Source organism: Orbicella franksi, chromosome 8 (genome assembly GCF_964199315.1).
Source record: "Orbicella franksi chromosome 8, jaOrbFran1.1, whole genome shotgun sequence".
Classification (NCBI taxonomy): domain Eukaryota; kingdom Metazoa; phylum Cnidaria; class Anthozoa; order Scleractinia; family Merulinidae; genus Orbicella; species Orbicella franksi.
Window position 1 is genome coordinate 12,102,450 of NC_138152.1, and position 24,696 is coordinate 12,127,145.

Here is a 24,696-nt window from a genome sequence, read left to right on the forward strand (position 1 = left end):
AGAGTCCCTCGAGGGATAAATTCACGCCTTTGAAGCAACTTGACTCAGTGGCGGATGTTTCTGTTGGTTTCCGGCCGCCATGTTGGTGCCCATACGGATGGGCACCAGCATGGCGTCTCCATACAAATCTCTATAAATTTAGGTAAAAAATTTCTCCGCATATCTTACGTAAGAAAAATTATTGTGACCAGAATCTAGGCAAGAGTCTTTGCATATTTACCTTCTTTCATTTCCCAGATTCTGGACTTGATCTATTGAACGGTTTTGATTTTTATTTTGATCTATTTTGAATGGCGTGACACTGAAAACAAGCAATTAAAAAAAAAGTATCTTACTTGCTCATTTTCGTGATTCGGGAAAACGAAATTTTACATCCATGATCCGTGATCCTCTACTTTTTCCGTTCGTGAACCGTGTCAGAGAACCCCCTCTGCGATCCTCTTTATTTGTATTGGCTGCGCAGAAAATGACTTTTATTGTGTCGTTTCGGCAGGACAACTAAGTTTTGATTGCCGCACGTACTGCGGGCGCGGCTGCCGTATGTAAGGTTGCACCAACATGACAGCTGGAAAATAGTGTAACCATCTGGGGCTCACTTTAGTGGACAAACGAACACAATGGACATAAACTAGGGCTCCTGACATAAACACAAAGGTACTCATATCTCTAAACAATTAGGTGGAGGGGTGGGGCGGGAGGGCGGAGCAGAGAGGGGGTGAGTCATCTATATTTGAGTCATTGATAAGGGGTGGGTTGATCAATTTCAGGTGCTCATGGGGGTAGGTCATCCTATTTTATAATAGAAATTGACACACATGTAATCAATAACTGTTTTAATAATCAAAGTCTTGTCATGATACTAGTGACAAATTTGGCCACACATTTAAATTTTGTACGCATCAAGCCGGAATTATCAGCGGAGCTCGTGCGCGTTGAAGGAAAACGAACAAGGGGAGCCCCATACCTAAGAAAATTTAATAACCCATCGATCTCAAAAATTTTGTTTGTCACGTGACGGTCCGTCGGTCTGTAGGTCCATTCGTCCGTACGCCAGGCCCAATACTTTGAAAAATAAGAGAGTAGCCCCATTACAATACAGTCAAAAATGCAATAGGCGGACACCCTCGGGACCCGTGCTAGTGTGCGCTTAATACAGAGTGTCCGTTAATACCGTATTTCCATAAACAGTGGCAAGTATATGAGGTAAAGCGATTTGAGTATACAGCAACAGCATCTAAATTGATCAAATTATGTAAAGGTAAACAAAATCAAACAAGAACAAACGTTCTGTAAAAAGAAAACCGAATAATATATAAAATATCGCATTTCTGTGACAGCTCTTTGTCGGCAAACTTAAGTGACCGATCTATTAAAACGTGGTCAAAAAAACATGAATCATTTTTGCAGTGTCCGTTTAATACAAGTTTCTAACAGCAGAAATGACCATAAAAGTCAAGTTTAAGCTGTCCCCGTTCGCTTAATAGAGGTGTCCGTTGATTACAGTTATTTTTTTACAGTGAACAAGTGGGAAAAGAAACAAAATAGGACTTGCACCACTGTCCGCTTAAAGAGGGCGTCGGTCTAATATTGGGTCCGCGTAATACAGGTTTGACTGTAGGTACATCTTTGATATTGGACATCCATGTTATGACTAATTGACTGCTATCCAAACCAGGAATCGGCTGAACAGTATCACTTAACGATATCGCGGGCTCAGGTTTAGAGCTCATCGAGGTCAAGAGGTCGTGTGCTCGGTCGCGCGTTTTTTGAAGATGACTTGGTACTGGTTTTCGACTGGATCGCAGGCTCAAGTCAGGTTATTACTTTGGGGGAAAACGAGAGAGTACATGCAAAGGCAAAATTTCTGCACAAATTCACCCCTGGCGTAGCCTGCGAACGCAGACGTATTTTCGGCTGTCGCTTGTCTCCGCCGAAAATAACGTCTCCGAACCCGAGCCAGGAAACGATTTCTGTGACGTAATGACTTTTGTTTCTCTTTGGCCAATCAGATTCTATGATAGAATGAAACTCGAGTGCTCCTCGCAGCGAATACCTCGCGCAGTAGTTCTGGGGCTACTGGAGCTAAACTGTGATTGGCTTAAAATTCCTACGTCACAGAAATCGTTTCCTGGCTCGGGCTTGCAGACGTTATTTTCGGCGGAGACAAGCGACAGCCGGAAATACGTCTGCATTCGTAGGCTACCCCTGGCGCGTTGTTGACTTTTCTTCCGACACATTCCTTGCAGAATCGTCTCTTGAAAAGTCATTGATATATTGCGTACGTAGTTTCTGTAGTCTTGGTTACGCTTATTGGGTATAGTCTGTTGAAATTTCACTGGAAAAAATAGCGAAACCACACGCTGAATAATTACATGCTTACAATTTATCATTTTTAAGTTTCTGATCCAAGAAAAGACAAATCTTCTTTTTCCTTCACGTTTTTAGACTTGGCTAAATTTTCAGATCTGAACAAAGAGTTTCCAGTGGTCCCATTGGTTGAGCGATTCCTTATACATGTATGACGTTATATTAACCGCGCCAGGCAGCGAATATAATATTTCCGAGCTTGATTACTAAGCTTGCCACCTTTGCCATCTCGGCAGGTAATTAAACATGGCGGACAGTTGCTCAATGAGATTTTCATCTATTCGGAAGACATCACTCCAAGTCCAGGATATTTGAAAGGATGAAGAATTTTCAAAATGACTGCTGTCACCCTTGGACCAAACATCCTTTCAAGAACTCGTATTCAAGACATTTAAGAATCGTAAACACAGTGGTTACGTTGAGGCCAGCAGGACAGATCGATTGACCGAAATGAATTTTTCTTCAGACTAAAACTACTCATTCTTACACGATGATGACAGCTCTTAATGAAGTCAACAACGATAAAACAAAGGTACCGGATGAATTTATTTTTCGCAGTGTTTCGCTTGTTTGTTTTACTGCCGAACACGATGAGTAAATTGATTCACAGTCGATGTAAGTTTAGATGTAAGTTTATTAAAACTACGGCTGCATACGTTTATGCAAACGAAGAATCATGATTGCGTTTCTGTTGCGTCTCTAAAACAATTATTCGCCTCAGGCTCAGCGAATAGTGTTGAATAATCCTTTCGACTTCGTCTCGCGGATTATTCGACAATATTAACTTCGCCTTCGGCGAATAATTGTCAAAAAATATAGAAACGCAAAATCAGTCCTCTTTTGTTTCTTTATATAAAACGTAACTTCTAATTTCCAAGTTAAAATTTTTTCTTGTTTTACGTTTCATTGTTGTATTGTTCCATTCTGTATTAATATTTCGAAAACAGACGTCGTGCCATTCCCCCTGCATGACACTTGGTCAGTGTAAAACGAAGACTGCAGATCGAGTGCGGATAGCGGGTAAAGTGCATATTTGCAAATTTGCATATTTTACGCAACAATCAAGCTTAAATATCTCCGAACTAATGCAGGTATTTGCAAACGATAAATGACGTTTTCAGTCTTTCGTGGAAAGTGTATGTGATACACCTAAAACCTCAAGGGGTAAAAATTTGATCACAGTAGCATTTAATATAACACTATAACAAATGGGAATCCGCGCCTTACTTCTGTACACATCGAGTAATCTGCCAATCTTCCTGAGATATTTGGATTTCCAAGTTTGCGGCATGACCGCATACTACAGGGCGGAAATATAACTTATTAAGAGAAAACAAGGTGTTAATGAGATATAATGCCTCTCTCCGCTATATTTTTAATTCTCGTTCATGACACAACGATAGATTTTCTAAAGTTCGTTGGGAAGCGGTGCAAAAAATGTCTTCGTAGAACAATCAACCGACGTTTCTTTTATCGGGACATTGCAAGGGGCAATCATAAAACTCTAACCGGTCAATTCTGTTTCATTGTCAGAGGATGGCAAACAGGCCGCTGAAAAAAATTGTTTTCGCATGGCTGGCCGCTGGTTTCTTTCGGCGGATTTGTTCACAAGAATTCTTTTAATTTACCAGTTTTGTTTGCAAATTAATTTAATGCCCGATATATTTTTAGCATGCATTTGGGACGATGTATTTCCTTGGGTGATTTATTTCATGTATGGTGTTCTTAAAATCGATTAAAACTATTTTAAGAAATGATTTGATTTAGTGAACTAGTAATGTCCGCTTCCATCCGGATGGCGGAGTTGCTGCATGAAAATAAAATATGGTTTACCTGGTTTTCCTTTCCAAACGTAGGAATTTTATTTGTTGAGATAGGTGTTGTTTTCGCCAAAGGGAGTCTGTAGAAGCGTTAAAAAATCACATTTGTTTTCCAATACCGTGTGAGATTTTATTATTAAATGGTTTTAATTAAGCAAAATTTTTAATCATCAGAAGAAAAAGGTGACACAGACCTTTTTTACTGTCAAGATAAATTTATTTCAATCCAAAATTATCAAAAACTACCAACTAGTTCTAATAACCAAAGATTAAAATTGGCATTCTTAGAGCGAAAATATTAGCGAAGAACATTCAAATTTGATGTCAGTTCCATACTGCATTTTCAAGTTGAATTTTCATAAACTGCAGTCATCTTGACAAGCTTGAAATACAACAGTCACCCCGTTTACTACTTCAAGTAGGTATCTGATGCTAGCCAGAGATACAAGAAATAAAAAAGGCCTCCAACATGTATTCGCAACATAATTTATCCTTAAGCGTTATTAGCCCATCGAACTAACCGATGAAGATCGTAATACTAGTATGAAGAAACAGATTATACCCGCAGAACGAGATGTCGGTATATACAGCTGGAACAGCGTCGTTAAATATACTGTTGAAGATTATCACTCTAAAAAATAATTAACATAAATACAACCGAAGAAAACTGAATTTCTTACTCATATAATTCAGTATGAACAGGACTCTGACGTGCTCAAGGGTAGAGGAGTAAAAAAAATCAGCATTTCTAACGTGGTTGTATGTAGATTTTGTGATAAAAAAAAAAACGAGTACGAACGGAATTCAATGATTACACGACATGCTTGAATGCGAAGACTTCTTAATCATCTCTACCAAACGCGTTCCTTCGTTTATATCATTATTATCGTAGATAGAGTGAAGCAAACTATTCATATTTTCAGGAATATTAAGTTTAAAACGGCGACCGTGGCGTGAAGATCAGTAATGCTCACAAAGAACCCTACTTTGTTTCCGCAGTCCATATTTGCTCGTATCTGAATTTAGATTTCCGTAAAATACTCTTCATTTATTATATCTATACACATTTAGCAAAACTATCGTTTGACGAACCTCACTGAAAGACTGGTGTTCAAAGTAACGCAAAATTTTTGATGCAGTCCCCATGGTAAAAACTCATTGTGTTTGACCCAAAGAAACCTTGCTCGCGACTTCCTTCGTAAAAGAGTGGCATTTTCGATTATGACTGGACTTCGAATTTTTCTTGGGTTTCTTTCTTCCACTTTGTTCGTCGATTTTGAAACCAGGTTTTCACTTGCATTTCTGTTAGATTCAGGTCTGATGCAAGCTCAGTTCGTCTAACTTCCGAGACATAACGACATTGTGCAAACTCTTTCTCCATTGTTTGGATTTGATGAACTGAAAACAAGTGACGTAGTTTCTTTTTCTTCATTGGACGTCTTCGTTTCTTCTGAACAATCATGCCTAAAAGTTAGAATTTTTTTTTAGCAAGATGATTAATTTACTAATTTTTAGTTCACACAAGGTTAAAAATACAATTACGAACTGAAGTGAAGGAAGATGCCTACGCAAGGCGGTACACGTTGAGTGTGTATAAACTGATGTCAGGTTCAGAGATGTGAGGATAAAAAGGTGTTAAAATATCTGGAGCGTTTTTCACTTGTAACTTGAATCAAACTAGTTAGTTTTTCCTATTAAAATAGAGAGAAGTACACATTCTAAAAAGCAGTTGTACTTTACGAGACCAAGGGTACGCTGTTATTACCCACAAGGAAGATTTCGAGGGCAAGATAACGATATTGCATCTACTAAGATTTGGACGTAAACAATTCTAAACATCGAAGGCATCTTATAATTGTTTTTTTTGTCTCGAGGTCCGTAACATTCATTCAAAACGATGTCAGCTGAAAGTAGTTTAAGAAGAAGGAATTTAGACCAAAAATGACTTGGAGTTTTAAGATCTATGAAATCTCCGACAAAAACAGAAGAAATGATGCTTTTGTCCAAATCCAAGACCACAAGCATCACAAGACAGCTAGCCATGGATCGAGATTCAATCAAAATAACACTTAATTATACCACAGTTTAAACAAGCAGGCTTGAAATTAGTTAAAATGAATTTTGTCAAAACAATCTTCTACTTTCAAATATTAAGTGAACATAGAATTTTACCCATTCATGTACATGGCACTCTTCCAAATAGTGCAACGAATATATTTGTACATATATTTAAAAAAATTCAAAGCTTTCGTTCGTTATACAACTGAACTTAATATATCGTCAAGAAATTAAGAAAAAACGGTTTCTGAGAGTTGACATGCTTTATTAACGATATCTATATATTCATTTTGAAAGTTAAAGGAAAACGAAAACAGACTCGTCGAGAGATTGATTTATTACTGGTAAAAAGTAATTAAATGGCCGTTGCCTCTCGATATCTTTCGGTAATAACATAGCCTGATCATGAAGTACTGTCCCAAACCTATTTAAATCAAATCCACCATGGAATGATTTAATTAATCTGGTTTTCTCTAAATGGTTTATACAATGCGAAACCACATTTACTACAGGAACCAAAAAATATGTCAATTGCTGTTAGCTTATTAGCTTCATGACCGATGCTTCATGCCTACTTACCAGGGGAATATATGTGGGCCGGAAAATTAAATGGAATTATCTGAGCAACTGGTCGAGAAGGTGCAAGTGAAAAAATCCCAACTGGCAAACAAGATGACAAAAGTGGACGGTGGTACCCTGGAGGGAACGACGAACAAGCAATGGTGGCGTTGAACACGGTGCATCGACCATGTTAATTGGTGCGCCATCCTTAGAAATCCATTTCTGCTCTTCCACTGTTCCTTCCGATAAATTTAGAATATTTTTGATCGAGAATGAATTTTCAATGGCTGAAAATGGAGAGATGCCAGGTGTGGAAGATGCAATACCTCTTGTCGCCATTATGGTTCTCGCTCATGGAATCTTGTTACCCCGTTGGGCGTGTAACATGACGCCGGCTTTAGGAAGAAAGGCTTTGGAATTTATGATTTTATGATAATTAACCTTGTCATTCATAATCAAATAGAATTCATATGTCGTCGTTAGAACGTTATCAATAACTAACGGTATCAACTGCACCGTTTTTCAATGTGTTTCAACTAAAAGAATATTGTCAAGGGACTGGCCTGAGGGCATCAAAAACGGGAAGTTTCAGGAATCTGGGAAACTTTTCTGACCTACGGCGTTGTTTTAGCATAGTGTTTTTTATCATGATGAATGGACGATGGGATTAAATTCCGGCTTCCTGTGGCGTTGATAATCTCTTGAGAAATGGAAAGAAGAAGAACGTACGAAAAACGTAGGAAAAAAGAAGAAAAAAGACGAGGAAATCGATTGAGTCCACTTTCGATCAGTGTCCAAAAGACTTGGATTGTAAAATGTTTTAACTGAATCTGAAGAAAGTTTGTACCAAGCGATTATTAAAGTTTGCTATGCCTAAATTAAGTTGTGGCGTACAGTTAATTTCAAATTACTAGAACTTCCGTATGAACTAAAATCACAAAGGTCCCGGCCAACGTAATGTTGTCCTCCTTTCTCATATAACGTGTACTAGTTGCTAAAATCCACCATTCCTGCGTGTGCCGTACCTTATTTTCAAGAGAAAATTTGTTTTATTACTAGAAAATTCTTAACAGCGGTTTTTCATATTGTTTAGAGCTTCTTTGCCCCGCATGCTCAAATTACGGAAACTGTCACCATCGCTGAACATTCCTCGCTTTGATTTTGCCCCACGATTAGTAAACTAAAGGCTTAGATTGTATCATGAATGGTACTGTGTACATGATGATCTTTTGACGCAATGTGGTCACATGATTACGAGCTACCGAAAGATTATCCTGCTCTTGGTTATGGTAGAGAAAAAGGCTTCAAGAGAGACAACTTTTCTGCATTTTCAGTTGAATATCAGACTCAATTCGCCTAAAGCGCCTAGATCACGCTTGGATAGACCCATAAAAATACTATTTATTAATATCATCATTTATTATCAATTCAGAGCCGTAGCTAGTAACAGGCGAATCGAGGCCATTACTAGGGTAAATATTCTAAATGTATTTATTTATTTATTTATTTATTTATTTATGTCAAGTTCTCGTGTTAAACAACTACAATATACATATTAAAGAAGCATTAATCAATTTTAGTCTACCTACGACCATGCATGCAATAGAGTTAAGTATTTGCCAACTTTGAGCTTAATGGGAAAAAATCGTATATTCTATGTTCAGAGTGGAATTCTGTATTATTCAAACTTTCCTAGAAGTTTTTAAGATCAAAGGCAGTTTTGACATATTGCAAAATCATTTTGTTTACAGCATGGCCAAAGTAATCTTAATTTTTTCCCTGATGTTCATGAAAGATTTAGATCGCTGCAAATTCATATGGCAACTAGAGGGTAACCATAATTGGACCAACCTAAGAGATCAGAGGCTTTCTACCAAAGCCATTATCCTGCTCAAAACCGCGTTCATGAAAATAAATCAGACTCTATCATCTTAATTCATCTTTCTTGATGATACAGCTAATTATATATATGATATAAGTCTTTCAAACCAGGCTACGTTCTTTCAGGTTTGCGTGAAACACACGGCATCCCTGATAATCAAAGTGTTTTGTTTGTCTTTTTCTGTTTCTATTTCAGTGAATAGGTATGTTAGTTTACATCAGTCCTTTATATTCATTAATTGCTGTTATAATTGTCTTGCTAAAAAAATCTATGTTACTAAGAGGAACTTACCCTGCAGAAACAAGGTCATCCATCCATTTATATGGGTCGGAGAGGAGAGTAAAACAAAAAAATGCTAACTCTTTGAATGCTTCATGATGTCACTGAATCAGTTCTTGTGCCTCAGGAATTCAGTCCAGGTTGTAATTAAATAAAGTGGTAGGGTTCTTCATAATCAGGCCAAATTTAATATTCTCATTATTTACATGTTTTTTTACTCCAATTTAATCGCTTCGTTAAAATGGATTCATGCTGGTGTATGTGCTATTCAAGCCAACGTTAGAATATGGAGGCTAGGAAAATAAACGATTCCTAAAGCAGTTAACACATGAAATCATTGCTATCTTTGAACCAAAGAAAGCTACGTACGTGAAACTTAACGAAGGTCGCTGAAGTTGACAGCAGTATCAACTTTTCTTTCTTTTTTTGACAGCAGTATTACTCTCGCGTGGTTTAAACATGATTAATTAGACATAGAACAAGGATAACCTGAAAAAAAGCTGTGTGTTTTTTTTTTTTGCACTCCGCTGTTACCCGAAGAAAACTGATGACCACTCGTTTGTTGTGCTTTGGTAATATTGGGAGTTCACTCACTTAGAAACACAGTGGTGATTAAGACTCTTTTCGTTTTAGCATGTAATCAGTTCACACATTCTACATGGATCAAAACGTGACTGGCAAAAGTCACAGAGAGAAACCTTCTACTTTCCTGCTGCAACGATTAAATTGAACTTGTGTTTGCATTGGATAGGAAAACGTCAGCCAACAAAGTATCTCAGTTTTTGACATATCTAGAGTTCTAGCTGAATGGAGAATATGTAAGCCAGTTTGGTTACTATTAGAAGACATCAGGGTGGATTAAACCTACACTACCAAAATTGTATTTTCAATAAGCTAACGAAACTTGTAAAAATAAGCCACCATGCACAATGCCTGTTTCGTAATTTCACGTTCTGGTCTCTTCAGCCGCTCTTTAATTTAAGCTCCGTCTGAAAGAGATTACAGTGTATCTAAACGAAGATACAATTATGAATTGAAGAAGCCTCGCAGATTTGCTTGGTAACCTAAAGGACAATTTAGAGTACAGTGGAACCTCACTTTAACGAACCTCTTTATAACGAAGTACTCGGTATAACGAACGACATTTTTCGCCTCAGTGATTAAATAGTGAAATATATGGAAACTGAGAACCTCAATACGACGAAGCCTCATTATAGCGGACATCTTTCGCCAGTCGTGTGGTCCTTCGTTAAATAGAGGTTCCACTGTAGTTAAGCAAAGTCCTCTTGGCAAGAACTTTCATGAAACGACTGAGTGTCAGTGTGAGTATAGGGTTGTCGATTGGTACCTTACTAAGCTTATTGTCGCTGTTTTCGAATTATTTTCAGATGCATGTAGCGGCACTGAGTTGTCTTATTGTGGAATTGTTTGTCCGTATCTTACAATATAATGTAACTGCTTCGCAAAATATTTGGAAAGTTATTTCTCGCATTATATCTTACAGCAATCATAAACTTTCTCGATAATACAAACCCCTTACACCCCATAAACGAGGAATTCCTGCTGCCTTAGGGCTTTTTTCTTACGGTTTACTTGGAAGTTTTGTCTTAATTTTGTAAATAAAAGTTCAAAGCTAATTAAAAGTAATGCAGAAAAACGTAACAGAAATTCACATGTAAATATATATAGTTCTCACTACTAACCTTGAATTTTTTTCTTTCTTTGGTCTAATGCCATGCTTTAGGATCTGGCGTCAAGGTAACAGTTCAGAGTGATTCAGTGGATCCAGTCTTCATTTTGCAAATTTTATCCGTGTTTACTGATGTGTCGGGAGATTAATCTTACTTTTCTTTTTTTTTTAAGAAAAAAAATATGCTTGTTCATCTGAAAGCTTTTTCTGGGGTTGTTGAATTATCAAGATACTTCAACTGTCTGACTTAAATGGCCTTTGAACCACTTTGAGCCACTGAAATTTGACTCGTCTAACGGATAGAAATGGTGTGTTGACAGTAATAAGATAAGTGTAGGCCAGACTGCACTTCATGGCATCTGTTGCCACTTGTGACCCGCTATGGTCTACAAGAGACTATTCATCGAAAAAGGAATTTGCACTTCTCTTTCCCTTTTGTTCTTTTCTGTGTGCCATATTTGTAGTTTTTACTGAAGATTTGATAAATTTTGAGGAAATATTTATTTTATACATTCGGATTGAATATTTGTTCATTTTGAATTTTGCGTTGAAAGTTATATTCCAGGACAAGTCACCTTGTAATTAATGACATGTGCCCTGATTCGAGTTAATTAGCACTGATCTAAAAAAAAAAATCGAACACAGGGCATGTTGTAACCGAATTGGACAAGAACCATACAAGACTAGTTCAACTGACGGCTAGAATTCACAATCGATCTGGAAAGGTCTGCTAAATATCAAACTCGTATTAATCAGATATAACATTAACAGTAAAAAAAAAGAAAATTTTAATATTAATTTCCAGCAGTTTTGTCAGCCGGTCTGGTCGGGATAGAAGCGAAACTAACCAAACCAATAATAGTTTAAGGTACAGTCAGTTTCGTTATATAATCAATGTTTAAAAATAGAGCAACAAAACCTAAGGTAATAAGGGACACCGTTTCGTTGTCTGTTATTTTACCAAACATAAGTTCTGTTTAAGACAATAATCCACGGTTTACGTTTTAAAAATACTGCTAGTGGACGGCCGAGCGGAACGCAAGTCGGTTCGGCAGCTTTTCTAGGCCTCAAAAGTGCATGGAAAACATAGAAACACCATCTTCTTTTTGGTGTGGAATATAGCATGAACAAGTGAAAACATCCGGGCGCGGTTATATTACAGATCAATCAAGCTGTGATTTAACTGCTAAGTTATCTCCTATCATGATCAGAGACAGTGTACTGTATATATTTTACTCTCTGCGAAACCAAAGGAAAATATCAATTTTGTCGATTACATTTGACAACACGCGTGATTGGCTCTCTTTAATCTTAAATCAACTTGGAATTGGTCGTTTGTTATGCTGGGATATGAAAATGAGTCATTATTAATGGCTGATTTACGTTATCAAATCCTGGCCCGGCAGTGACCTTTATGTCTGATCTGGTTTGCATATCAGCTATTTAACCCCAGAACCTCTAAACTATATTTATACATATAAGCTTCTTTGGACCTAAGCCTTGAAAGGTTTCATGTTATATCCGTTATTATCTATTTAAACAATACACATGTCATATCATCGAATAAAAAAAAAATTTTGCCTGGCTTTGGTATTAATGAGAAATTCGTTTTCATTGACATTTGCAAAGGAAGGAACCAAAACGATTTGAATTCTTGATGATCAAGGAAATGCCACTCTCGTGTCGCCGACTTGTAACTTGACTGTTAAAATTAATTACTTTTTCTTTCTTTCCACGAATCTGTTATGTGGCTAGGATAAAAGTGATTCGGGGCATTAAAACTTCATTTTAATAAGGGTAGACACTTTAAATGGGACTTTCCCTTTTCGTTTTTGCAAATTACGAGAATATGTTGTATATTGGCTATAGATAAATGAAAAGATTAAGAATATTAATTAAGAAACGTCTTATTTATGCGCAAACTACAAAAGAATATTGGATATAATTAACGTAATTATAACCAAGAATATTTGAATTTATTATATGGCAAGGTAACCTTGATGTAAATCCGGGTGTGCTGATTGCTTCTTTCTCGCCATACGGACCGTTTCCATGGAAAAAGGTCATGAGCCGTGTATTTTTTGCTTTCGAGTGCCATATATATAACTAATAATTATTCTACGAGCGCACGTTGGATAAGAGATGGTAGATAGCCAGCGAGGCGCGCAGCCTCAAGTGGGCTATAATCATCCCATATCCAACAAGCGCGAGCTGAATAATTGTTTTATTGAACGAAGACAAAGTTAGTAAGATATTTATTATATGTCAGTATACTGTGTCTGACGGGCTCGGGAACGATTTCTATTCACGCGGAACGGTTTCATATTTCTGACGTCGAAAGGGGAAGGAATCAATTTAAAATCAGTGGCGGATCTAGGGGAGGCGCCCGGGGGCCCCGGGCCCCCCTTATTTTGGGTGAGAAAAGAAGAAATGACCGAAAAAAGAAAAGTCGGCAGGGCAAGTAAAACTAAACCGGGCCCTCCCCTTAGCTCAAAGTCTGGATCCGCCACTGAAAATCGTCGTTTCAAAGTCATTAGCACGTTTTAATACTCAATTTAAAGTAAAAGAATTTTTTAAACTCTTACTTGTTATAAAAACTAAGAACACTTGACGATAAATCACGAAACATTCTTGCAACAAAAACGGCTTTAATATTTACCAATCACAGCGCGTGTAGTAACCAAGGTATATAATAAATAACGTTATTTCAAGTTATCTAAGCGTTTTGTTTCTCTTTTGTTATGACAAATTCCTGTTTTGAAGACAACTTTTGATGCTTTTACGATAAAACGTAAACGATACGTAACAAAATGTTTCATTTTACAGGAGAAATTGTAAGGGCATAGAAACTGTTTAAGTTGGGGCAGTAAAATAAAGAGGAACAGACAGGGGTTGAATACTTTGTTTACACTATAGATAAAAAATAAATGTGATGGCGATATAAAGAGCTAAATAAAGAATAATAAGGAAAAAATAAGGAACTAAATTTAGTTAAGGCACTTAACTTCTCATGCGATAATGTGGATTTATTTTCCTTCACCTAATACAATCATTCTAAAGCTTTATAAAAACAGTAAGTTAACTAGTTTTTGCTGTGCTTTTCAAAATGGCACAGTTGGGAAGAATACTACCTTACGCACTACTCTACATAACCGAAACGTTGAAAACACGGTAAAAAAATTATTACACTCCGATGGTAAAAGATGAGAGTCAATTCAATAGCAGTGCCATACGTATACGGTTTGCAATAACAATTCAAACCGTTTCAAATATTCAAACAATTTTAATGATGAAATTATTTTTTTTACTAGTAACTGCAATTTCCAAAAAAGGAAAATAGGAGATGACAAAATCAGTGGGCATTTACAAGCCGAGCAGCAAAGAATGGGCAATGTGTCATTGACTTGGTGACCAATCTGTAGGAGAAGGGAACACCAGAGGCCTCCATTACAATACCCACATTCCAATCTGAAAATAACATAAATCAAAGGAGACCCATGGCCAAACTCGTGGATTAAGTAATCTAGAGATGAAACATGTTGGTGAACTTGCAATTATTGGTCTATTATTAAAGGCTGTTAAAACAAGCCAGGTTCCTGCCCCGCAAGGTCGCACTTATCTCAGAAACGTAGGCTTTTTTGTTGGCTTTTGTTGCACACATGTTACAAACACATACGTCCAGAATAGCTAGGGTGGCAAAATTGTAGCTGAACATGGAGTGGTAAAGGTTAAGGGTTCTTGGGTCACAGAGGGCACTCCTGCCAAAAAATTCATAGAGTACTCTTTGTCTGCCTGCTGGGAAAATTTGCATGTATTCAAGTCGTACGAGCTTACAGACCTGATTTTGTGCATTTCACTCAAGGCTATAGGTAAGGTTTCTTATGAGACAGCACTTCTTTTCCAATGTGGGACCGCTTGTCTCTATATACATTGCATGTAAAATACATCAAAATAAGTAGCCTCTTTTGCAAACATTTTCAGTGTTGATCCAAAAAATTTGTCGACCCATAAATATGTGTTCCAACAAGCTCAAAGGGGGTTTCTTTCCCTTTGTCATCTTTTCAATCAGGAAGCAAAAGTGTAAACAAAAGACAGGGTAAAAATCATTTAAGCTTATCAAAATCAAGTATTTAGGAATTTTTTTTCCGCGTTTATGTGCATTTCACATCCCACTCAGAGTTCAGATCAATGTACCAAAATATCTAAGACAAGTATAGAGAACACAACTTTAATGTAAACTTAAATCGATGTCGGTTGAACGTGGAGAACTCAACATGGAAAACTTAAGTGCTATAAACTGCAAAGCTGTGAACGAAGGTCCTGCTTGATTGAACGTTGGATCTCCCAGGAGATCTAATGAGCCAAACTTGAAAAGTAAAACGATAATAAGTCAAAGATTACTGCAAGGCTGACACAACGTCGTAAACTTAGCTTATATTTAAAACAATACTTCGGCTGACCTCAGGCTCAGATGTTACTAAATTATAAAAATGAAATTATAGCATTATATAATGGTGCCGATGTTTGCCCTGTTTTCAATAGCTGTTTCGTTCATTAAATATTGTTCGTTTCGCTCATATAAGTTCATTACGGTCGACGAATAAGACACATTCTCATCAAAGGTTACCACATTAGCATAAGATTTACTCACTTTCAGGTCACTTTCCAGCAAACAAATGCACATCTCCTGGTCATTTTTAACGCCTGGACGAGCCAAATGCTAATGAAATTCAGCCCTCAAGTTGGCCATAGTACTAATTGGAACATTCGAAGCCAACTCCACATCAATTTAGCGAAAGACCTAAAATTAATGGTCGTGTACAAGCCACAAAATCATCATTCGGGCGGGCTCGATGCGCGCATTGAGTAGTAACCACGCAAACACGATAGCGAGGCTAGCACTGACTGCTCGGTTACTGTTCCAATATGGCGTCGGGCTCGGTTACTATTCCAACATGGCGTCGGACTTGGGCGCTCTCCTTCGGCCCGACTAATTGCGAACAGTGTCTACACATGAGTGAGTGAGTGACACATTTGCATATCGGAGTCCCCCCCCCCCCCCCCCCAAAACACGTTTCTACGCTTCGGGTATCCACGAGTTTATCCAAGAGTAAATATTTTCTACGATCACAAATACACCAAAATAATCTTTGGGCTTAGTTTTAGGAAATGTGAGAAGATTGTACTAAAATTTAGCCAGTTGTTCAGAAGGAAATTTCTTGAATGAGTACATGTATATCGGGGATTGGCAGGAGCCATAATCGGGGACGGAGACCGTAAGCGCGCGCCATTTCTAGTATTGGGGTTGTCCCCATGATATGGGACAATAATTCTATTTTTAGAACAAATTGCGCCATCGCCTGCAGCACACGCGCGTACATGCTGCGAGGATTTTTGCGGATGTCGCGCGGGGGAAATGGTGTCCGAAATTCCCGAACATTTTCATGTTTTTGGCCCACAACTCAACGCGTTCACGTCTGTTGGAATTTTGCTTAAGTACTTTCGTACTTACCTTTTTTTCTAGTTTGAGTGAAGTAAGACAGTGTCGAATTTAGGTATGTTCCGCTGTAAGCTTATATATATCGCTGACCAAGTTGTGTTCCGACGAATGCTTCTTTTACATGAGCTGTGCATTACTCCACTTTAAATTTCACATATGTTGAAGATTAACAGCTTTTCCATTACACAGCAAAAAACTAGCTGGATATATTTAGATATAGCAGAGCTTCAGCGCTTCATAGTTTCCTAGCTCCTATTGCCACACGCTTGCAAGGAATTTGTCAGTCTATCGCGACCGAAAAGTAAAACAGGATAATTGCTAGTTTGAGTTTCGCTTGAATTTTAAGCAACGCTTGATGTTTCATCAAGGCCCAATAACTCTACGTCCGTAGATACTGCTCAGTTTTATTCGTGTAAAAATCCAGTAAATTATCTGTTGTCAATGAAAGAGAGCGCCCGCCGATGCGTGTTTTCAGTACAGTCAGTAAACATGACAAATTGTACTTCCGCCGCACTTTCGTGTGAAAGCGTACATCGAAATCAAACAATAACGCTTTAGTTTTTAAATATGTTTAAGATTGATAAATGTTTGAGAACATATTAAAAGCTAAGCTGAAAATATGTGAATAAAGCAGAAATAATCGGCAAAGTTACGATGACGCTTTCTTTAATCAACTTGGAATAACGATTTCGAGTTTGTTGATCGAGCTATCAAAACTCCTTGTCTATTTTCATTTCGCAGTGTAAAACTTCACTATGCTTATGTTGAAGAAACACACATGATGTTAGTAGCCTTTTTTGCGTTCGTGAAATTTGTTACAGCATCTCAGCACAAAAGATAACGAAAGAAATCTTTGTCAAGATTTGTTGACAATTGAAAACACCGACTAGGACTTGAAAGTGCACGAGCTGCACTATGCAAATGAGCTAATTGTACGCGTCAGACATTCCTTTCAAAAACTTTTGCAAACTCACCAAACAAGCAGAAACAATAAGAAACCGTCAAAACAGGTTTTGGTTATGATGAACCATTGTCTGAGAAACTCACAAATTAACTCGATACCAGAGTAGAGAGTTTTCTTGCTATATTCTTAAGTCAGAACAAACGCAAAAACATACGCGTAAGCTTACAACTAGCGTGAGCAGATCTTATTATTCATTCCCCGCGCGAGATTGAAGTCTTGTTTTCGACCCTAAAAAACCCACCTTTTCCGTTAGCTCAGAGCATAAAACTACTATAAGCGCCCTGGTTCGTATTCCCTGCCTTATTCCCTGCCATCGCTGTGAAAAATACGCAACAGAATCTCTCAACTCTCACCATTTGATCACGCAACGTGACAACATCCACGCGACAGCCCCCGACATGTGCGTGAATCCGCGCGGATATATGACGTCAGGATGGCGCAATTTGTTCTAAAAATAGAAAAATTGTCCCATATCATAGGTGCGCGCGAATCCCGAGACTTACGGTCTCCGTCCCCGATTATGGCTCCTGGGATTGGAGATGGTTGTTATGGCGAGAATGTATATTTGTGGTTTCGAAATTGTTCCGGTTCATAAGTAGTTGGGAGGTATGTTATGTGTGAATGGTCTGAGAATATTACGATAAAACTTGATCTTTTAAACAGATTCCAAGTAACACTGTGAGGACCTCCTGAGAACTCGCGTGGACAACTCGCGAACAGCATAAACTGTCCCAGGGTGCTTTGCAAGAACAGTTTCGTCACGTTGTGAAAACTGCCGTTGATGCGTTTGCTGGCCGCCTTCGGCGTTCCATCTTGATGGATTTGCCATTGGTGCCTCATGTGCATGATTAAGCAAGCATATAAATCTTTTTGGTTAAATTTGTGGCTTTTTGTAACGCTTTTAGAATTGAAAATCACTAAAATACTAAAATCAGGCTGGCAGGGACTGTAAAAAATTGAGTTGCTCTAGGAACATAATTTTAGATAGCCGTAAGAACTATTAGCCTACCAAGTTTCAATGGTCTCTGCTGCAAATTAAACAAGATATATTCTATTTACATTCTTCATGTAATATTGGCTTGAAGGCATGACGCATATTTTACACATTAATTAAACTTAAAAATTTTCGAAACTAATGCAGATATTTACAAACAATAAGTGGCATTTTTAATGCTTGGTGGAATGTCTTACACCTTAGCATTTAAAACCTTGTCAAAATACAGTTACATACCCTTTTGGCGATTTTCCACGTGTAATCAATCATAATCGAGGAGCTTTTTGACAGGTAAGTTTCTCAAATTATAAATTTTCCTGCTGATGGTTTATATCAATTGAAGAACCCTCAAATTTCATATAGTTCTCTTGTCATCCACGCAATCTGCCAACCCTGATGCCGCATTACAATTTGCAATGATCGTGATGTACTCGAGACGTCACGAGAAACATTGCTGTGGGGCGTATATTATAATGAATAAAGACTCAGTTCATGGCTGATTAACTCTGGTATTTTGTTATATTTTCCCCAAGTTCACCATATTCCAGGACTCATTTACACCCCTGGATGGAAAAAGAAAGACATTACGTTATACCGACCAGGTTGGGCCCAGTCTCCAGCAAAATATAACAACTGGGCAGCCGCGCCTTACACATCGAATAATCTGGCAATCTTCCCGAGATATTTACGTTTCCAAGTATTCGTCCTGACCGCATACTAAAGTACGAAAATGTAACTTATCAAGAGAAAACAAAGTGTTAATGCGATTAAATGCCTTTCTGCGTAATGTTTAATTCGATTTTCTACAGAATTTCTCGGTTCGATGTACACCGATAAATTTTCTAGTGCTCGCTGGCAAAGACTTGAAAAAATGTCTTTGTGGATCGACTGTTTGTTTTATCAGGGTATTGCAGTGGGGCAATCATCAGACTATAAAATCAATTTCTGTTACAATAAAAGGCTGGCAAACAAGATCAAAAACCTGTGGTTCTGATTGTGCCACTGGTTTCATGCTTAAGAGATTCTGTTCACAAGAATAGACCATTTTACAGTTGTCTGCTCAGTGACCTGGCCTTTGTATGGCAGCGAGGCTAGAGTTGACCTTGTTTTGATACAGACCTCACTGCTTTTGTCATGTAAATGCACCTAGTTAGCATCAGAACAACTTGTTTTACACAACAAAAGCAGTGAGGTCTGTATCAAAACAAGGTCAACTCTAGCCTCGCTGCCATACAAAGGCCAGGTCACTGAGCAGACAACTGTAAAATGGTCTATTCTTTTGATTTACTGTTTGTATGCACATTAAATACGCGGTATATTTTTAGCATGTATTGGAGAAGATGCATTTCCCAGGGTGACTTATTTATTTCATGTATGGTATTCATCAAATCGATTCAAACTATTCTCAGTAATGCTTTGATTCAGTGAACTAGTAATGTGTTCAGTGAGTTCCCAGAAGCCGCCACAAATATATCGATAAAAACTTGGAACAACTTCCTTCTTTGTCGAGCTGACAGAAATTCCACTTCCATCTGGATGGCAGACTTGTTGCATAAACCAAAATATGTCTGAGTTGGTTTAGCTTTCCAAATGCAGTGATTTAAACCGATAATATAGGAGCTATTTTCGCCAGAGGTAGTCAATGTAAGCAATCAAAATCACTTTGTTTTTCCATGCTGCGTGAGATTCTATTCTTGAATGGTCTTAATTAAACGAAATTTTTAATGAATAGAATGAATACATGCGTAGGCTGAAGCGGGGAAGTTGCCACTGTATGGCTTAACACAATCAGTGTGTAAACTGATGTCATATTTAAAGGTGTGAAGATAACTAGGTGTTAAAATATCTCGAGCACGTCTCAGTTGTTATTTAGATCAAACTTGGTATTACTTACTTTAAAATAGAAAGAAAGGAAACATTCTAAAAAGTAATCGCATTTTACGAGTTCAAGGGTACGCTGTTACTACTCACTAGGAGCCAGAAGCACGGTCAATTTCGAGGGCAAAATAACGATGTTGCATCTATCAAGATTTGGACGTAAACAATGTTACACATTGAAGGGATTTTCTAATGTTTTATCCCGAGGTCCGTCATATTTATTCAGAAGATATCAGCTGAGAATAGCATAAGAAGAAGGAATTTAGACCAAAAATGACTTGGAGTTTTAAGATCTTAGAAATCTGCGACAAAAACAGAAGAAATGATGCTTTTGTCCAAATCCAAGACCACAAGCATCACAAGACAGCTTGCCATGGATCGAGATTCACTCAAAATAACACTTAATTATACAACAGTTTAAACAAGAAGGCGTAAAATTTGTTAAAATGAAATTTTGTCAAAAAAATCTCGTACTTTCTACAATTTAGTGAACATAAAATCTTACCCATTAATGTACATGATACTCTTCCAAATAATGCCACGAATATTTTTGTACAAATCTTTAAAAAAAAAATCCAAAGTTTTCGTTCCCTACACGTGAACTAAACATATTAGCAATAAATTAAAAAGAAAGATTTCTTAAAGGAGTTCATATACTTGATTAACGATATCTATATTCGTCTTGAAAGTTAAAGGAAAACCAAACAGACTCGTCGAGAGATTTTTTTTTGCCGGTATAAAACAATGGTCGTCGCCCCTCAATATCTTTCGGTAATAACATAGCCTGATCATGAGTTACTGTCCCGAAGCTGTTTAAATCCAATCCACAATGGAATTGATTTAATTAATCTGGTTTTCACTAACTGGTTTATACGACGCAAAACCACTTTAACAACAGGAGCCAAAAATATGTCAATTGCTGTTAACCTGTGAGCAGCCATGACCGATCCTTTTGCCTACTTACCAGAGGAACATAACTGGTCCGGAAAATTAAATGGAATTATCTGAGCAACTGGTCGAGAAGGTGGAGGTAAAAAAATCCCAACTGGCAAACAAGATGACAAAAGTGGACGGTGGTATCCTGGAGGGAACATCGCACGAGGAGCGGCGAGCAATGGTGGCGTTGAACATGGTGCATCGACCATGTTAATTTGTGCGCCATCTTTAGAAATCCATTTCTGCTCTTCCACTGTTTCTTCCGATAAATTCAGAATATTTTTGATGGAGAATAAATTTTCACTGGCTGAAAATGAAGAGATGCCAGGTGTAGAAGATGCGATACCTCTTGTCGCCATTATGATTCCTGTAAGGAGTCATGTTACTCAGTTGGGCGTGTAAAATGGCGCCGGCTATAGGAAGAAAGGCTCTGGAATTTATGATAATTAACCTTGTCAGTCATAATCAGATAGAATTCATATGTCGTCGTTAGAACGTTATTAATAACGGTATCAACTGCACCGTTTCAAAGGCTTTTAAATGTGTTTTCACTAAAACAATATAGTCACTGGACTGAGGGCATCAAAAAAGGGAAGCTTCAAGAATTTACGAAACTTTTCTGACCTACGGCGATTTTTTTTTTTCGCATAGTGTTTTTTATCATGATGAAAGGACGATAGGATTAAATTCCCTCTTCCTCTGGCGTTGATAAGCTTCTCCTCAGAAATGAAAAGAAAACGGAATAGTGCTACTTGCAAGGTACCACTGATCGCGGGAGCTGTAAGTTAACATGACTAGATATTTCATAGCAAACTGAAGAACCTTTATGTAACAGATAAATTAAACAAAAAGAGTAACCAAAAAGGGGTTATTATTATTATTATTATTATTATTATTATTATTATTATCATTATTTTTTTTTAAAAAAAGGTAGGGGAAAAAAGAAGAAAAAAGGAGAGGTATTCGATGAGGTTCAAAAGACTTGGATTGTAAAATGTCTTAAGAGTGCCTGCCTGTAAAAATCAGACAAATTCTTAATTTCGCGGCAAGGGTCGAAAATTCGATTTCGCTCATATTCTTATGGTAGATAGGCTAGAGCATGACAAAAACTACTGGATAGTTTTCTTGGCAAAATATCCTTTTATTTCAAAGAAATATGCAAATTACCAAATTCCGTTAAAATCGTCATTTGACGCACCATTTTATTAAACAAGTTTGAGAGCCTCGCATGCAAAACCGCATCATTCTTCCGTCTTTAAAACACTCAAATATTTTTGTGCAATGTTTAAATGTGTACTGGGTTGGTTTTAGGGAATGTTGCGTTGTCTTTTTGGGTGCAAAATAATTAAATTTCGAAGACATGTATCTCATTCACTTAAAAGTACTTCGTGTATATAATTAATTTTCACCATGTGCGAAACCTTCAAATGGATTAAGCTTCTGGTGGTTGAATCGCAGAAGGATGATCTACAGATTCCTGTAAAAATTTCTTCGGGCAAATGATTGTGAGCGACGCGAGAGCTTTTCGATGTACGTCAAAAATGCACATATTTGACCATCCGTCGTCAAATTTCAATTTACAGGTTAGACGTATATTTTAGCATGCGCCACATGACTTGACCTATAATAAGTTGAAATAGACACAGGGCTGATAATTTCGAAATGTTCTAACCTTATTTGTTGCAAAAGGCAGGTCCAAAGCCGATTTGACGTGTTTCTAGTCGATCTCTCACCATTCGTCGCACATAAAGCAGAAGTTTGCTTTTGTTTACACAAGGTTAACGTCCGATGTACATCGCCAACTGTCAACCTATTATTGGTCGAATATCATGAATCTGTGACCATCTTTCTGCGCATATGGACATCATTGCATCTAAGTCAAAAACGGTTGAGTCATTTGTAGATAGTTGCTTGCTTTGCACTGCGCCAAAATAATACGTTTGATCGATTGCTGACCATTGCTGATAAGCGTGTCGGCGCAGTCGCAATCTTACAGCCGTTATTTATTCGTCACGCAATGCTGTCACGGCATATGCTGCACATTTTGATCTATTTTGTATAGAGCACTCTCAGGATAAATGAAACAATTTAATCATTGTTCATCCGTTTATTCATATGTATAATAACATGTGTATATTTATATAATCGTATTCTATAGTGTACGTGGCCTAGGTCCAAATCACGTTTGTTGTTCGTTTTGATGTTTCAGACAACAGCTGATAAAGCTAGTGCCTGTACTCACTAGAATTTTAAAAAAATCGCTATGAAACAAATTATAGATCAATGAAGCAAGAACTAGCTGAAATAAAAATAGAAAATCGCAACATGTCTAATTCGTGAGAAAAACAGACTAAATTTAATTAGTAATTACGTGAGTAAATAGCCCTGGCCATGCCATTTTATTTGGCGTATTTTGTTTGCCTTGTGGCGAGGCATTGGTATGTTTGTAACAGGAAACAGAGGACTGTTGTCAATACAGTCCAAAATTATTGTCAGTAAAATATTGTAAATACAACACCTATTGACCGGTTACCTCCGCGGCCACCATTTGGTCGTTCCGATAAGGGTTTCATTATTGTCTTTACCCCTATTAAGCGGCCACCCAAAATTTAAAAACTTTGTTTTGGAAAGGGCGGTGGCAGATAAGAGTCTGAAATTGAAGGTGCATGACGAGTGATAATTCAAATACACGTCGATCATGATTGTCTTGAATTGACTCCATGTTCACCAAGAAATTTATAACTGATAGTGAAAAATTAAATATTCAAGGTACACCAACCTCTATTTAAGCGGCTAGCCCCATTAAGCGGTCACCACCCATTTCCCCGGAGGTAGCCCACTGTATTACATGTAAACTAAAAATAATTGCACAGCGCGAAAAGACCTAGGTATGAGTTTAGCGTTACAGTATTACGCAGGGCATGTAGGTAGCGGTGGTCGAGTGAAAGATAACAACAGGGGCAATGGTAAACTATTCATTCTTCTCATTTCTTAATTTAATCTCTTCCTACTCAACACGATTGTGTGCTCCCAGTGGTTCCCAGCCTTACGGAGCCTTATGTATTAGGATAGAAATTGTCCTACTCCTACCCCCTCAAATGGGATGACAGCATTGCGTGACGAACAAGGAACCGCTGCAAGCAAGGATTCAAGCCATCAAACCATGACGATCAAAACGTAATATTTTGGTGTAGTGCAAAGCAAGCAACTATCTACAAATGACTTAGCCGTTTTTGACTTAGATGGAGTGGTGATCATATGTGTCGAAAGACGGTCACAGATTCATGGTATTCGACCATTAAATAAGTTGACAGTTGGCGATGTACATCGGACGTTGTGTAAACAAAAGCAAACTTCTGCTTTATGTGCGACGAATGGTGAGAGAAACACGTCAAATCGGCTTTGGACCTGCCTTTTACAGCACACGAGGTAAGAGCATTTCGAAATTATCAGCTCTGTGTCTATTTCAACTTAACATTGGTCAAGGTCATGTGGCGCATGCTAAAATATACGTCTAACCCGTAAATTGAAGTTTGATGAGGGAATGGTCAAATATTTGCATTTTTGACGTACTTCGAAAAGCTCTCGCGTCGCTCACAATCATTTGCCCGAAGAAATTTTTACAGGAATCTGTAGATCATCCTTCTGCGATTCAACCACCAGAAGCTTAATCCATTTGAAGGTTTCGCACATGGTGAAAATTAATTATATACACGAAGTACTTTTAAGTGAATGAAATACATGTCTTCGAAATTTAATTATTTTGC

The 24,696-nt window shown here is 37.7% G+C and overlaps 2 protein-coding genes across 3 annotated transcripts in view; both read right to left on the bottom strand.

Annotated features, from left to right (window-relative positions):
- LOC145495357 (tetratricopeptide repeat protein 38-like) overlaps nucleotides 1–24,696 on the bottom strand; it is a 243,699-nt gene that overhangs the window by 34,638 nt on the left and 184,365 nt on the right. The gene's annotated exons all lie outside the window — the stretch shown is intronic.
- LOC145495306 (brain-specific homeobox protein homolog) lies at nucleotides 4,915–21,433 on the bottom strand. Its single transcript, XM_081474900.1, has 3 exons — nucleotides 21,066–21,433; nucleotides 6,825–6,941; nucleotides 4,915–5,651 (listed from the first exon to the last, which is right to left on the bottom strand). The coding sequence occupies exons 1-3, from the start codon at nucleotides 21,286–21,288 to the stop codon at nucleotides 5,407–5,409; spliced, it is 585 nt and encodes a 194-aa protein (XP_081331026.1). The 5' UTR covers nucleotides 21,289–21,433; the 3' UTR covers nucleotides 4,915–5,406.